The sequence below is a fragment of the Cuculus canorus genome, chromosome 15 (genome assembly GCF_017976375.1).
Source record: "Cuculus canorus isolate bCucCan1 chromosome 15, bCucCan1.pri, whole genome shotgun sequence".
NCBI classification, from domain to species: domain Eukaryota; kingdom Metazoa; phylum Chordata; class Aves; order Cuculiformes; family Cuculidae; genus Cuculus; species Cuculus canorus.
The window spans coordinates 14819126-14836023 of NC_071415.1; the positions used below are offsets into that span (position 1 = coordinate 14819126).

At 39.8% G+C, this 16898-nt stretch overlaps 1 protein-coding gene across 1 annotated transcript; it reads left to right on the forward strand.

Annotated features, from left to right (window-relative positions):
* The first annotated feature begins 1879 nt into the window (after nt 1-1879).
* On the forward strand, nt 1880-16832 carry CCZ1 (CCZ1 homolog, vacuolar protein trafficking and biogenesis associated). The gene is made up of 15 exons (XM_054080570.1): nt 1880-2076; nt 3913-4010; nt 4147-4240; nt 4338-4412; nt 5393-5440; nt 6070-6153; nt 8405-8580; nt 9206-9287; nt 9983-10044; nt 10902-11013; nt 11622-11655; nt 12016-12133; nt 14324-14482; nt 15399-15526; nt 16487-16832. The coding sequence occupies exons 1-15, from the start codon at nt 1975-1977 to the stop codon at nt 16540-16542; spliced, it is 1428 nt and encodes a 475-aa protein (XP_053936545.1). The 5' UTR covers nt 1880-1974; the 3' UTR covers nt 16543-16832.
* Nucleotides 16833-16898: the final 66 nt, after the last annotated feature.

Genomic DNA, 16898 nt, shown 5'->3' on the forward strand with positions numbered 1-16898 from the left:
ACTGCAAATGCTCGGTCAGCTGCTATGGCTCAGCCTGTCGTGTTGCTCTGACCTGTCCAGTCCATGCGACATGAGAAGCTGCTCAGCTCTTGAGACGTTTGGGTTAAACACCATGTGTGCAGGCACAAAAGGTAACACCCAAGGTGGTGACAAGCTCTGCACTGGCGGAAAGGGATTCTGCACACATACTGCATTCACTTATTCAAACTCCATATTGAACCAGCCTGAGATGGCCTCAGCACGCCTGGCTCACCAGACACCACAGCCAGCCAGGAACTTCATTTTGTGTTTCATAGGAGGCATCACCTCCCATTTTGTGCCTCCCTTCCCTCACAGGAAGCAACCCCCTCCATTTTGGGCCTCCCTTCCCTCACAGGAGGCAACTCCCTCCATTTTGTGTCCCCCTTCCCTCACAGGAGGCAGCCCCCTCCATTTTGTGCCCCCCCTTCCCTCACAGGAGTCAGCCCCCTCCATTTTGTGTCCCCCTTCCCTCACAGGAGTCAGCCCCCTCCATTTTGTGTCCCCCTTCCCTCGCAGGAGTCAGCCCCCTCCATTTTGTGCCCCCCTTTCCCTCACAGGAGTCAGCCCCCTCCATTTTGTGCCCCCCTTCCCTCACAGGAGGCAACCCTCTCCATTTTGGGCCTCCCCTCCCTCAGGTACCAGGAGGGGCTGCAGCCATGGCGTGGCAGTAGAGATGTGAGACAGAGCTGCACACCAACTCTCCCAGCCCAGGGGAAAGAGCATGCATCTGTCTCTGGCTTACGCTGCTCTCTGGCTTACGCTGCTCACTTTTTGAGTACAGACTTATTAAATATTAAATTACTGCAGTCTCGCAGCATCTCGATTCTGCACTGCGCTCCCACCGCACTGCACCGAATTCTCAAACAAGCCAGCGGCTGGTGAGCACTCTCCAGAAGGGCACGGCTGGCACCGAGCGTGATGGCAACGGAGAGGGACGAGAGGAACCAAAATAGTGACAAAAGTGAAAAATCAGAAACTCAAGGAAAAAAACCCTCTCAGATTTCATCTGGCACAACTGTAAGAAAGCTTCCCAGTACATTTTTCTAAATGACCTCATAGAATGCAGCGTTCCATTTTATCTTTCACACCTTACCAGGGTGTTTATTTAAGCAGTTACATAACTGCAGTTTATCCAGATTCCTAATCTTGATACTCCTGTACTGAAGCAAAGCCACATACCACTTACTCTGCAGCTGTTTATACTTATAGTTCAGTTCACAGCGAATTTTCATCAAAATGAGAATTGAAAAGTAACAGGAAAGCTTCTAGATTATTTTAGCAGTTAAATGCCACTTTTAAATTTAATATATTTATTTCATTTATCAATTAGTATTTATGTTTCTATGTTTATAATATTTATATAAATATGTATTTATAAGTACATATATTATATACTTATATACATATATAATTTTGTTCTATATATTTGTATAAATATATAATTGTACATATGCTTTATATAGTTATATAGTTATATATATGTTATGTATTTATATGTGTTATTTCTATATTTCGTTATTTCATTATTTATTGGTTTTATTTATTTATATTTAATTTTTTTTAATTTAATCAGTAAAATGCCATATTTTTGTTGTCTGTGCCAGACAGAAAATAAAACAAGAAAATAAAAGTAGAGCAACCCAAAAAGCCCCTGAAAAAGAATCGTCCTAACGCACTGTCCATGTGTGGACCAGGATCACCTGCACAAAGTGACGCTGGAGCCCCGGAAGGGCTTCCTGGCTGGTTCCCCGCTGCCCGGTGCCGCCCCTGCCGTTCCCCTCCCCGCCGGCGGCGGCGTTGCGGAGCGCACCTCCCCTCCTCCCACCCCCTGCGGGCGCAGGGAGCGCTTCCGGTTCCGCGCCGGGCTCTTCCGGGACGAAGGCGGAAGCGGCGCGGGGCCGGTGCCGGGCTGCGCCCTCATGGTGTGTGGCGGCGGCCGGCCCCAGGCTCAGCATGGCGGCGGCGCCGGGGGGAGCCGGCCAGGAGAAGCAGCTCGCTCCGACGCTGCTCAGTTTCTTCATCTACAACCCCAAGCTGGGGCCCAAAGAGGGAGAGGTACCGGAGCGGCGCGCCGCGGCAAGGAGGGGCCCCTCCGCCCTCGGTGTCCGCAGGGCCCTGCCCCGAGGCCTGAGCGGGACCGGCGGCCTGCGGCGGGGCCGGGTGCCGCCCCTCGCTGCCCCGCGGCAGGGTAGAAGGAGCGGTAACTGAGCGCGATTCCGACAGCGGCGCCTCGAGCAGTGTAGGCGGGAGCGGGTCTGTCGGTAACCGACTCTTACTGATGCAGGAACTTGGTCTAAAAATAAGTTTATCCGGGTGGTGACAACACGGTAGAAAGCTTAGCGTTTGTCATAGTTAAATAAGGCAAGGTGAGAGAGGTGGGCTTGTTCAGCTTAGAGAGAAGAAGGCTTCAAGGAGACCTTGGAGCAGTCTCCAGCATTTAAAGGGGCTCCAGGAAAGCTGGGGGGGGGCTCTGGATCGGGGAGTGCATGGATGGGATGAGGGGGTAACTGTTTGAAGCTGAAAGAGGGGAGATTTAGTGTAGATATGCGAAATGTTTTGATAGAGGGCAGGGAAGCACTGGAACAGGTTGTCTGGAGAAGTGGCTGCCCCATACCTGGAGGTGTTCAAGGCCAGGTTGGATGGGCCTTTGAGCAGCCTGATCCGCTGGAAGCTGTCCCTGCCCATGGCAGGGAGGTTGGTATTGGATGGGCTTTAACATCCCTTCTAACCCAAACCATTCCATGATTCTCATTTCAGGTTATTACTAGCATTTTCTTACCATTGCAGTCTTTACTGTCAAAGTAAATTCAAGAAGTAATAGTCTTGTCTGTGTTTTTAGATAATCACATACAGTATGGTTCATGTGATAACGTTTAGTTTCAATAGGTTTTTTTGAACAAGGCAGTGTATTTTCATCCTCATCAGTGCCGAGGGTGATGAGACAGTGCACCCTCAGCAGATCCATGGGTGACTCCAGGCTGGCGGGCAGGGCTGCCAGCCAGAGGGACTCTCAGTGAGCTGGGAAAGGGGCTGGCAGAAACCTTGTGCAGCTCATGAAGGCAAATGCGAAGTCCTACCTGTGGGATGAAATAAGCTCATGCGCTGTGACAGGAGCTGACTGGTTAGAAAGCAGTTTTGCAAAACAGGACTAAGGAGTCCTGGTGAACAACAGATCATAACCAAATCAGCAGTGAAAACCAACAGTACACCAGACTGTGTGACTGAGTGTGAGACAGTCCAGTGAAGTGATTGCTTCCACTCTGCTCAGCGTTTGTGAGATGCTGGTGGGCCCTGTGTTGCTCTAGGGCTTCCCGGAGTAGGAAAAACACTGACAAACTGAACCAAGCTCAGAGGAGGACCCCTGAGCTGGTCAGGGGCTGCAGTCCATTGTGTACCAGGAGAGCCTTAGATAACTGAATTTGTGCAGCCTGAAGAAAAGACAATGTGGAAGGTCAAAATTCTTCACCGTGAAGCACTTAAATGTCAAAACAGGGACTAGAAAAGTTGTGGAATCTCCATCTTTGGAGACACTCAAACCTTGAACTGAACAAGACCTTGAGAAATCTGAGCTAGCTTTGAAGCTACCCAGGCTTTGATCTGACTTTGAAGCTAGCCTTGCTTTGAACTCGCTGTGAAGTGACATGGGCCTATGATTTTAATAGGCATGGAATTTATAAAACTTTTTGAGATATCTTGTGATGGCTGCTTAAGTGTGCTTAAATATGCCTTTTATTTGTTACTACAGAAGCCCATTTAGGTACAAGATAAAATTCTGCCTACGAAATTAAGGGATTGAAGTTAAAAAACAAGCAAACCATGAACTCTCTTCTTTAACTCTGATTCTGTTAAAAATGCATTTCCTCTGACTTTTTTCTTTTTTTCAAATTTCAGGAAGAAAAGAAGATTCTCTTCTATCACCCAAATGAAGTAGAAAAGAATGAGAAAATTAGAAATGTTGGACTATGTGAAGCTATAGTCCAGTTCACAAGGTATGAAGTCTGATTGCATGGCTCATTGTATTAGCACAAGAACTGTATTTTAAATTTCCCAATCATGTTTTCTTTTTGTGTGTATAAATTGTCTATGGACTAAATACCTATGTCTATATATATGCTTTCTTTCCAGGACCTTTAGCCCAACAAAACCTGCAAAATCTCTACATACACAGAAGAACAGACAATTTTTCCATGAACCTGAAGAAAACTTCTGGATGGTCATGGTACTTATGCATGTGATATGCATATTTCTAAAACATGATACCGCAATGTTCTCAATGCGTTCTGCATTGTCTAATACCAGCCTATTCCACTTTCTAGGTTGTACGGAATCCCATCATAGAAAAACACAAAGATGGAAAGCCAGTCTATGAATATCAGGAAGAGGAGTTACTGGTAATGGTGAACTTTTTCCTTTTTTTCAAATGGGTTAAATTGTATTTTAAGAGTACCTCCAGAAATATCTTAGTTTGTTTCTTTTTGAACCGCTACCAAATTGACGTTATGCATATGTCTTCATAAATGGAAAAAGGGCAAAGTACTATTCAATAAAGTTTTAAGAAGAGAGCAAGATGGAGAATTATCCAGATAACAGCTCAAGATCACCCAATAAACAACTATGAAATACACAGCTGTGAGACCTAGCTTGGGATAGGTGAATATTTCTTAGGATCTGTTTTTTTAATAAAATTCTTGCAAGATTATAAATCTGTGTATTTTTATTAGGTTTATGTATACACATTGCTACTTAAAGACTACTATTAATCTTTACTAATAATCTGGAAAAACAAACTTGTAAATATCATACAGGAACGGTATTTGGCCCAGAGGGATAATATTTAAAAGGTTGTTTGCTCATGCTGCCTCCATTCATTACAGTGTGTGCTAGTTCTGTTCCTAACTGTGTCCTAAGGAAACGTCTGGTGTCATAGGTGCTCTATTTTGCCAGACAAACAACAAAACAGCCTTTTTTTTCACTAGGGTTAAGATCCTAGCCCAATTTAAACCTGCTATGGTGTCCCACCACCTTTAGCTTTTGACCTGGATGAAGAAAAAACTAGTCAGAATTAAGTTTATTTTCACTGACTGCTGTCCTTAGGGAAGTTACTATTTGTAACTGGTATCTTGCGTGTGAGTTAATAGGACACTTTTGGTATTAAATGTAAGAGGGAAAGGGAGTCCCTTTAATGAAAAAGTACTTTTTAAGTACAAAGAAGTTTCTAGGTGCTGACTGAAAACACTATTTAACTTTTCAGAGATTGATTTCTCCAATTTGTGTGTTTGCTGGCTCCTTGAAAACACGTTATGTGTGGCTCAGCCAAAATATTTAAAAGTCTCCCTCTGCTCATACTAATGTTGGGTTCTCTTTTCTGCAGGACAAGGTTTATAGTTCAGTCCTACAGCAGTGCTACAGCATGTATAAGGTAGAGTTAATGCTATAGGCTCCTCTTCTGGGCAGAAGAGATCCTCATGGTACCATTTGGATGTGCAAGTTCCTCAGTGCTTTGACATTCTTCTTTCATAACTGTTGTCTGCTCTTTTCCTAAAGCTGTAATGGTGTTGGTGGAAGAGAAAAATAAAGCTTTTGCAGTTACCTGTGCTGGTTCATTAGCTTATTGTAAAATTAAGAGCCCTCTAATTTCTGTAAAGTCCAGATTTCTTCCTTCATGGGGAGCTACTCTACTAAGCATTTGATTTTCGATAGTGCTAGATATTATGTTGGAGAAACAATCCTGGATAAAGGCCATCAGTATGGCTTTTACAAAGCAAGAGCATAAGATATTTAAGCAACATAGATAAATAATTTCTCTACCGTTAAAGGATTTATTTTCCTTTTCTTTCTAATTCTGCCTCTGCTGTCATGTATACCTGGACTCTGCAAATCAGAGAGTTTTTCAATAAGGAAGGGGTGCATTTGGATCAATTTGGAGTCCAAATACTGAGACATGGGAGCGGTATTGCGATTTGGCTATATTCATGGCTGAGTTATAAGAAATTATTGTAAATGAGTACCCAACTGATTGATTTTTTTTTTTTTCTTTTTAACTGTTAGCTTTTTAATGGCACATTCCTGAAAGCCATGGAAGATGGAGGTGTAAAAGTTCTAAAGGAGAGACTAGAGAAATTTTTCCATCGGGTAAGACCTTATTTTTTGGGCACATACAGTGTGATTCTGCATTGGATATAAAATGCCAAAATCTTCTCTAAGTGGCTGCAGTGTAACTATAAAACAGAGAGAGTGGAAAAGGTGTAATGGCAACACAAAGCCTGGTTACTCATTTTCAGACATTTCCTGCTTCCTACTAGTGGAGTTGAGCCACAAGCATCGTTATGGCTTGATGGAACAGCTTAACTGTTGGATATTTTTTTTTCTGATGGAATCATGTTCATTCTTTGGAAATTCTGCTTTACCATCTGAATTGGTTAGTGTGAGAGCAGTCTGTGCAGAACTATTTGAGTAACTTGCAAAATCTTTCAAGTTGGAAGGCATCTGGAGAGATTCAACCTCCTATTCAAAGGAGGGTGACACTGAATTCAAACCAGAGTGCATAGGACTTTGGCTGGTTGAGTCTTGAAAATATCCATGGATGGAAATGCCACAGCTTGCACGCACAGACTTAAAGTCCTGTAGTACTGTGAAATAATGGATAGTTGTAATTATCAACTTCTTACTGCTACACCCTGCCCTTCATGTGGAATTAGTAGTCATGCTTGATAAGGTTTTGGGAAATACTGTCTTGGTTATGACCAGTGTTCAAAATTTTATTTCAGTCTTTAAAAGCAGATGTTTTAGTGAGAGGATGGAAAGCAAAACCTATTTCAATCAAATATTATTCAGGTATTTTTTATATAAAGTAACTGATTGAGTAGTCGTGTCTGGCAGAACTTTCAGTTCCTGCATGAAAAGTTTCATCAAGCTAACTTTAAAAGATGGCAAGTAAGTGTCTGTCTCCCCCCATTTTTCTTGTTTGTACGGAAGGAAGTGGAGGACTGCTGGCAGCAGTTAATTCTTCCGCGGTAGAGATGTGAATATTGATACCTCTGATAATGACGGAGCACAGACACTGTATACTGGGGTCTACAATTTTGTTCTCTTAGCACGTTTTTAAAATAATGCAATGTTGTGACAGTATAAAGTACAAAAGTACAGTTCAGTTCGATTTTAGGACTGCCTTCACTTGTGGGATTTGGGGTTTTTTGCTTGTTTCTTGCAAGACTCAGACTCTAGAATGAACACTGTTGACACAAGTACTTGTTTGATTAGCTGCTCTATATTTCTGCCTAGGGTAAATTAGAAAGCAGAGCATAGCAAAAGGGGAAGTGATATATTCTTATATTTAAAATTGTTTCTCTTTAAAGTTCCTACTGAACATAAAACAGTAATCACTATCGGTTTGTGTAACAAAGAAATCCAAGGAAAAGTTGTTTCTCTTATTCTCTTGGAAATAAATGCTTAAAAAGTTTGGTCATGCAAGTTGTTCTTTTGTAACCCTGTTGAACAAATTGGTTACATGTTGCTGGTGGGCTTGGACTGCACTGAAACTGTGACAGGAAATGAGATTAGATTATAAACTGACAGAGAACTGTCATACTATTCGTCTCCAAGTGTTTTATTTTGGGGTTTTTCTGGTAATGTGAAGTGACTGTAGAGGGAGCCATTGGATAACTCATCTTTCGCAGAGCAGAGCATTTGATAGTGCATTTGAAATCTCAATAAAGGTTACATTTATCAAGAAAAAGAATAATAGAAATTCTTTTCCTTTGCATGTTGAAAATTAATGGATATATCTGCTAATATTTTTACGAAGTTAGTTCTGAAATTAAATATTAATAAAATAGGCTGTGCTTTCTTATAGTCTCCAAAGATCTTAAACTAGCCTTAAAAGCTATTGTCACTATGATTAAAGAACAGCAAGCTGATACCTGGAATCATGTTCACGCTTTCACGCAGAGAATCATAGAATGATTTGGGTTGAAAGGGACTCTTAAAGCCTATCCGGTCTGACCCCCCCTGCAGTTAGCAGGGACATCTTCAACAAGATCAGATCCTCTCCAACCTGACCTTGAATGTTCCCAGGCATGGGGGTTCTGTCACCAATCTGGGAAACCTGTGCCAGTTTTTTACCGGCTTCATTGTAAAAAGTTTCTTCCTTCTACTTAGTCTGAACCTCCCCTTTTTCAGTTTAAAAACATTACCCCTTGTCCTATCACAAGAGGTCTTACTAAAATGTCTGTCCCCACATGAAGGATTATGTCATACAAGCAGAACTGGAAGGGGTTATTTTTGGATTGTTGGTGTAGATGAGTGGGATTATACTAAGATTTGTCATTTGAACGTACACATTGGAAGTTCTCTGCATTCTAAAAAACTGTTACTGTTCTCTTAGTACTTGCAGACACTGCATTTACAGTCTTGTGATCTGCTGGATGTCTTTTGTGGAATCAGCTTCTTTCCACTGGATAAAATGACTTACTTGAAAATTCAGTCATTTATTAACAGGATGGAAGAAAGCTTGAACATAGTCAAGTATACTGCATTTCTCTACAATGACCAGCTTATCTGGTAGGTACTTAATAATTCTTCGGTGTCTCTTCCATTTCTCATCCTATACGTAAATGCCATAATAGCAGAGCTTCTGAATCAGTGAGAGTTGCATGAAAATGACAAAAACTGAATGGTAGGATGAGCGATAGGTAAGAAAGGCACTAGTCTTTGGCTTTAATTATTACTTATTACTTCTAAGTTGGCCTGAAGAGCTAGAGAAGTGTACTTGCCATTTCCATTGTACAGAGCCTCTGTGCATATATACACAAGTTCCTCCTTAGGACCTTTAGCAGAGAAGGTTGATTTAAGGATTCTTCTTTAAATGGTTCTGAACCAGATAGTTGCAATGCCTGTGAAAAGGTCTACTTAAAAATGGATTTAAGAATAGCAAATTTGATCTTTGGTTGTTTAAATATTGTTTTCTTTATGGTTTAGAGCTAATTTAGATGTGGATTTTGTATTTAGGAAATAAACTAACAAACATTTTATTAAAAATGAATGTTCTAGGATTGACTCTACTGAGACACTGAAATGTTGCTACCCTGGTTTGGTGTGTGCTTTGCCTGTGTTTTGGTTAGACAAAAAGTATAATCAGAACTGCAGGACAAACATCCCTTGTGTCTTTTTCTCCTTGCTGTTCTAGGAGTGGACTGGAACAAGACGACATGAGAATCTTGTACAAATATCTCACGACTTCTCTGTTTCCAAGGCACATGGAGCCTGAGGTATGGCAGTTGGTTTTTTTTTGGGGGGGTGGGATGCAGGTTGTTGGTTTGGGGCTTTGTGTATGGTTGGGGGTTTTTTTCTTTCTTTTCTTTCTGTTTATCTGAGACCACTAAAGGCTAAAATGCCCAAGAGAAATATCCCTCTTCCCCTCACTCTTACATTTTAGTTCAGGAATTCTGGGATTTATTGCTTTGGGGGCACCTGACTGAACTCAGTAGTACTTGCACCTAACGCTTACAACGTGAACTGTGCTGAGAATTCGAATATGGGATGGTGATAGGGAGTTTAGTGAATGCTGATACCTGATGACTGTTCAGTCCTGCAAATCACAGAAGCATTAAATGGTTTGAGTTGGAAGGGACCTTAAAGATCATCTAATTCCAATCACGTCAACTCAATGGCTAAACACAGCATGGAGTGCTGGAAGACCACAAGGAGTTAGTAATCCCCCCATCCATCAAAAAGGTCCATAAGCCAAGTTTTAAGATTAATAAATGCAAAATCAGAATGCCATGTTCTGTCAGCATCTCTTACATATTAGTATTACCTCCTTTGTGTTAAGTAGAGTATATATCTTCATGAGCGGTAATTTCTGCATATGGTTTGCTTTGATCTGATTTAAAGACAGTCTACAAAAAGTAATAGAAAATACCTCCAAGTTGGGTTTTTTTCCTGTGTGTTGTTTTTGCTTCAGTTAGCAGGAAGGGATTCTCCAATACGTGCTGAAATGCCAGGAAATCTACAACACTATGGAAGGTAGCTCTTTTTTACTGTCACCATCTACTGCTTCTTCATTCAAGGGCAAACGTTTGGGAGGAGTACATATATGTTGAGTACAGATTCCACACACAGTTCATTCCAGGGGGTCAAAAAGTAGTTGATGTAATGTAAAACTTGACCTCTGGGGAAAAAAAAAAGATAAAAGGCTTCATTGACATTACTGCCTATTACTTTTCTTTCCCGCTGTTCTTAATGCACTGCATGAAGAATTTTGAAAGGGCTCTGGTCATTTCTTTTCAGTCGGGTACTTTCAGACAAAGGTGTTGATTTAATCTAGGGATTTATCTATTTATTTTTCTTCTGCATTCAGCATGTCAGACTTAGTGAATTTTGTACTTAAGCAGATGGGCAACACTATTTTGAATCATCATGGGCTTGGAAGTCTTCAAACACAATAATTCGTCTTGCCTGATTTATTGTATTCTTTTGGGATCAAGGCACTGGCACACACTTCCCTCCCTCCCGCCCCCCAGGTTTAAGTGCCTCTAATGCACCACTGTTCTACATAAAACTAGTTAGAATGTACTGTTGGAAAGTAGAGGAAGAGTGGTGATGGTTTTTCTTTGATGTGTGCAGTTTATTTCCTTGGTGTTACTCTGGCTTTCTGATGTTCTCTGTGTAGCTCTTTGGAGCATATATGCAACTAACGCTTTGAAAATGTAAGAATGCTGAGATAATATTTAAAGGGCTTTACGCCTGCCTGGATGTCTGAAAACTCATTGTATTCAAATATATTCATACACGCAAGCAATTGCTAGTTTCAAAACCATCTGTTAAATAGGAAAAACAAATACAAGAATTCATTGCGTCTGACCTGTTGAATTATTTTCTAGGTTTCTTACTGGACCTTTAAATCTTAATGATCCGGAAGCAAAATGCCGTTTCCCCAAAATATTTGTTAACACTGATGACACTTACGAAGAGCTTCATTTAATTGTTTATAAGGTATTAAATTTTTGCTTTGCAATTATTCCACAAAATGAGGAATCTATAAGCAATGAAGATGATAATAGCGTGAAGTACTGATCAGTGAATCTTCCTATACAATCCATAAGACCAGGTTAAAACAAAGAGACAGAAAACTCCTTGGTGGTTCTAGCAACAAGACTTAAAGCCAGAATCCTCTTTTCCCTGCTTCTGTACCCTCCCCTAAACAGTTGTTTTATTAAAACAAAATACCAGCCTTCATTTCCTTTAAGTGGTTTTATACCTGGCTTTACGTAGCATTCATGAATAAACTAAAAAAATAAAATCTTTTTAAAATGAAATGTAAGTTTCTTGCAGACATAGATCTTTGCATAAAATGTGTATTTACCAAATTTTACCTTTCCCCTACAATTTAAAAGCTGTTAACTGGGCTGAATTTTAAAATCATACCTATCCTGTGTTGTACAGGCTTGCAAAGAGATTACCCTATTGAAGTGTTACCTTTCAACTAATTTTTTTTTATCTTAATTGGTTTACCTGTGTGTGACCTCACTGAAGTATTGTCATTTATTTGAGGTAGTTTAGGTAACCTGTTGTAAATTTTTGCTTTAACTTTCTTGTTCCAGGCCATGAGTGCAGCTGTCTGCTTTATGATTGACGGTAAGTACCTATGAGCATCACTGATTTGCCAAGACATAGTACAAAATACCGTTGCATGCAAGTTGTTTTACTCCTCAAAAATACTCATGTTAAATTTTTATTTGAGTCTGTTCTTCATGTCTGCTTTCATAAGTCTTTTGATTTTTGCTCCAGTGGTATAAGTGACTCAATTTACACAACAAAATGACTAAGTATTGCTTCAGTTAGCTGTGCACCTTTGAAATCACCTGTAAGGTTATAATTAAGACAGAAATTTGTCTCAGGACTCTCACTGGTCTTTAAAGGAAACGACTAGAGAAACTGTACCTTCAACTGCGGGAAGAGAATCTTATTTTTCCTTTTTCTTTACCTGCTACCTAGCTTCAATTCCACCTACGCTGGAGTTTTGCCGTAAACTGGACAGTATTGTTGGGCCTCAACTCACCGTGTTAGCATCAGACATATGTGAACAATACAACATCAACAAGAGAATATCGGGGTTTGTACCACATTTCTGCTCCTGCTGCCGTCCCTCATTAGTTGGTTAAGCAGGTTTAATGAACTGCTTAAATAATGGTAACATGAGCCCAAATGTTGAAAGCATTCTTTCAACGATGTTTATCTACTTTTCTGCACCTTAAGCATTTATAAAGGGTCTTCTGCATATTTAGGTCTCCCTGAGGCAGTTGTTATTAATTTGGGAATGCATGTTTATTGTGTGACAGCTGAAGCCTTTTTCCTCTGCGTGCATAACTGTTGCAGGAAAGAAACATGTAAATATTAAGATAAATTTTACAATTATCAATTGAGATTCTGTCTCCTCATCCTCCAGTTGTCAGCAGATTATTCAGATAAGTGAGGTGGAACATCTACGTTTTGCTTCTTTTGTATGTGAACTAAAACTAGCAGACCATGGAGATTAGTTCTACAGGTTACGGTGCTTGCAGAAGTATATACAAGATGGAAGAAATGCCCAGTGAAGTGGCAGTCTTCTCTCATTTTCCCCATGTTGAAGTAGAGAAGTAGCAGTTCCTGAAAAATCTTGAGTTTATACGTTCTAACTTGTCTTGAGGAAAACAGAACCTCGTAACATTCACAGACAGCCCTTGAACTAGTAGAACATTTGTGTTTTTTAAAGAAAATAATTCAAAAATATCACTGTCTTTGTGCCCACATCCTTCTTTGTGCTGAGGGCCTTTGACTTCTGCTTTTCCAGGCTGCTTACTTGTATCATGTTAAAAGAGAACTGTATTTCTCACATCAAGTAGATGCTGACACCACTAACTGCGTCTGAGTATTGCCTTAGACACAAGTACTTACAGCTTGGATGGAGCATAGGTAACTGTTAACCCTATTACAAATCCAAAAGGAAAATGAAGGTCTAGATACTAAACCAACTTTTGTTTAATGGTTTGAAATGGGGATTTTAGGAAGTGGATTTCTTGGTTCCAATGCAAGCTTTACAGTTGAGTACTTTTTTCCAGAATTACTCCTTCTTGAAGTCTTGCCGTGTACAGTAGGTGAGGAAAACGCTGTCTTTATTTTTTCTGTTTTGCAGGACTAAGGTAACTACTTAAGGAGCAAAAAAGTCAAATGAAAAAAGGATGTTAATGCTTTAAAAAATGTACTTCACTTAGAACTATAGCTGACTTTCAATAAAATTTTGTTTACTTTTGGACAGATCTGTTAGTTAGGGAAGGGAGAACAGTATCGCATATGACAACAAAAGAGGAATTAAACCAAAGATTAGGTGTGTGACTGAACTTATTTAGTGGTAGCATGCTGAATCAGCAAAATCGCAGGGTATAGAATAGGATGCGGTTGATATTGTGCCAATCTACTAAATCATTAAACTTGCGGGGTTCTTAATGTCATCTGGGATTGGCTTTGGCAGCTTTAACTCTTTTAAAGTTTAATGCTGTGGTGTCCTGAAAACATGATACAGTTTCTTGACACTGATGCATCTGGGTGACAGAGAGCAAGGGTATCTGGTTGGTTTGCTAAGGTGAGTGGTGTCATCACAGCATCTCTCTCATTCTAAATAATGTATCACCTGAAGTACCAACTGGTATCACCGTGTTTTGCCAGTCTGAATTTGTTGTGACTTCTACCAAAACTACAGATCTAAGTGGCAGATTTCATATGCCCTTAATCAAAGAGGAAATGGAGGAAGGCTGTCAAGGCGGGAGTTTGAAAATAGTCTTGCTTGGCCCACAGAAATAACGGGGGGAAGAGTTCTTTCCTTTGATTGTAAAAAATAGCAGAGATGTGAGTGGGAGATGACGTGTTAATCAAATCAAAGACCCAGCATCCATTTAAACCAGATTGGACTGTCATAGGACAGTAAGGAAACAAATGGGAACAGATTAAAAACAGCTCCTTGTAAAACTGCAAACTATTACTGGGAAGTGGGACAAGGCCTTTAGGCTCCCCTGTGCCTGTTTCCAGGCAGCCTGAGCAGCAGCAAGGCAGAAGGTGTTTAAATTTGCAGGCTTTTTTTTTTTCCCCCCAAAGTATTGGAATGAAGTTTGCATGTCACAAGTCTTAATGTACTTGGTCTCTTCAATGGGAAGGTAACTTCAGGATGTCTGAGTAAGCTTTGTGCTGCAGGTTTACCTGTTCTCTGTGAAGCCTGTGTTTATGGAATGTATCAGTAGTCACAAGTAACATTTTTTTTAACTCTTCCTAGGGCTGAGAAGGAGCCTCAGTTTAAGTTTATCTATTTCAATCACATGAACCTGGCAGAGAAAAGTACCATTCACATGAGGAAAACACCTAGTGTATCACTTGCATCTGTTCACCCTGACCTCATGAAGATTCTCGGTGACATCAACAGTGACTTCTCCAGGTAATGCTTAACTATTAAATAGCCTGTAATTCCTTCTGTCAAGTAGATCTTTTCAAATGAATGAAGCTTTCGTGTCTTTGTGTTTGTGGATGGCTACACATAGTTCTGAGATGAATGGTGTAATGTGGTCATATTTGGTATTTTGTGTTGGATAACTAGTATAAAGGACAGGGACACCTGTTTCTGCCTGTATTACAGTCTCCTCTGAAAGAGCTGGCTGCTTTTAGGGATTAGACAATAGATGAAATGCAAGCCCTGTATTTATTGCAGTATTGCTGATAGAGAAGATAATTAGCTTCTCATCAATGGATATCGCGCTTCAAGGTGAGAGACCCTCTGTCACTATAAAAATCAATAAAGAACATGAAAATGCTGAACAGTTGTGATGTCCAGAACTCTAATTAGCCACAAGCAATTTTCCCACTCTGCTTAAGGACGTGGTTTTCATTTTTCCAGAAATGAAAAAAGACTGTTTCATCATATTGTGGAAATACAGGGCTGAGGACAGCTTTACGTAATTTCTCTAGTTGTTGAGCATGGTTTAGTTTTAGGTTTAACAACGAAAGATGTGAAAGCTTAGTATCCCCATACCATCTCCAATTTCCATTATTTAGTCACTGTGGAGCAAATCATAGTTCTATGAAGTGTGTCCTTAACAGTGTCGGGGAGAGAGATATTCTTCCAAGCACTAGAGTGTTTTGCTGATGGACACATTAGTGATTTACTCCCTCTGGGGATGTAATTGTCCTAAGCAGCCATTTATGAAGCCTTCATCCTGGATTGCCTAAGTTAGCATTGGCAGGCTCTCTTTGCTACTGCACAACAATTTATGACATTAAGCTGTTCTCATAATTACAAATAAAGTTGCTGAAGATGAATTTGCTGCCACCTTTTTACTTTCTCAAACTTCTTTCAGAGTTGATGAAGATGAGGAAATTATTGTGAAGGCAATGAGTGATTACTGGGTAGTTGGGAAAAAGTCTGACCAGCGAGAACTATATGTTATTTTGAATCAAAAAAATGCCAATCTAATTGAAGTTAATGGTAAGGATTGATTTTATTACCTTTAAATACAGTTACTACTAAAATGCATGTCTCTGGAGAACTAATAAAATCCAACTCACAAGAAATCTAGAGGGATGAGATCTATGAAAGACCAGGTGAGTTTGTGTCAGGTTTTGGTCTCTCTTCTACCAGCTGTGAGAGAACAGCATAAATATTCAGCAGACTTTCTGAATTATTAATCAGTCATTCTTCCTCCTTCATATAATAGAGGACAGCTCTGTGAGCTCATTTTAGGAGTAATTAATGAAGTAAAAGATGAACATATTTGAGTTAGGTTTCATTTCTGTCTGTCCTGTCAGTGATCTTCATTCCATTGTTGTCTTGTTTCTAATGCTGCTTTGAGAAAGATTTACTATGACTGAGTGCAAATTAACATTAATATGTAGTAAGCTTTTAAATAGACTTTAAGATAAATGGCAGTTTAAGTCTTACTTGCAGCAATTTTAGGGCTCTCTGTTTTAATAGGAGGCAATGTGCTCACTCGGATAATGGGAAAGAATTAATATTTCACTAAGACCAAAGGCTAGCAACCTACATTTTAAAGAGAGGAATGAGTTGCGTGACTTTTACAAATCATGGTATTTGTCTTGCAGGATCAAACCTGCTGTACAGTAACAGTAAATGAGTGTTTCTGTGCTGTCTTCTGCCGTTTCAGGGTAGAAGTTTGAGAAGAATAGTCCAGCAGCAAACAAACCATCATTTACACTTTGGCCACTTAGAATGCAACTCATCTTTCTGACAGTGTGAAATGTCAGACTTAACCTTCTCTTACAGAAGACAGAATAAAATTAACTGTATTTCTAGACTAGAAACTCCTAAGTTTTTTTCCTGCTTGAATTTAATTACATTTTCCTCCTTGATCAACCCCAGGATCTTTCTTGTGCAGGTTCCTATGAATTATCATACTTAAATCTTATTTTTACTTTTTTTTTTTTACAGAGGAGGTGAAGAAACTTTGTGCAACACAGTTTAATAATATTTTCTTCTTGGATTGATCTACAAAGGGCTGATTTATTGAAGATGTCAATGTCAGACACTTGTTCAACATGAGAAGTTATTAGTCATATTATTGACTGGAATAATGACAATAGTAAAGCAATACTTGCTTTGTAAGAATCAAAATTTCTACTAAAATCTGTAAACTCTGACCATAAAATTTTTAGATTTTAAAAATGTTTATGTGCAAACTAATTAAGCAGTCTGAATTCATCTGTACCATTCCATTCCGATATAGTTATGTGAATATTTTACTGGAAAATAAAACTAATAATTGTTACACTTTTAAGGGCATCTTTTGGTTTTCCTGTGTTCATTTGCATAGTGTGACTTCGCTGCTTTTCTACACTGAAAC

Coding starts and splice junctions, on each gene's coding strand:
- CCZ1 (XM_054080570.1), top strand. CDS start 1,975: ATGGCGGCGGCGCCGGGGGGAGCCGGCCAGGAGAAGCAGCTCGCTCCG. Junction 4,241..4,337: donor AAAACTTCTGGATGGTCATG/GTACTTATGCAT, acceptor TCCACTTTCTAG/GTTGTACGGAATCCCATCAT. Junction 11,014..11,621: donor TTCATTTAATTGTTTATAAG/GTATTAAATTTT, acceptor TTCTTGTTCCAG/GCCATGAGTGCAGCTGTCTG.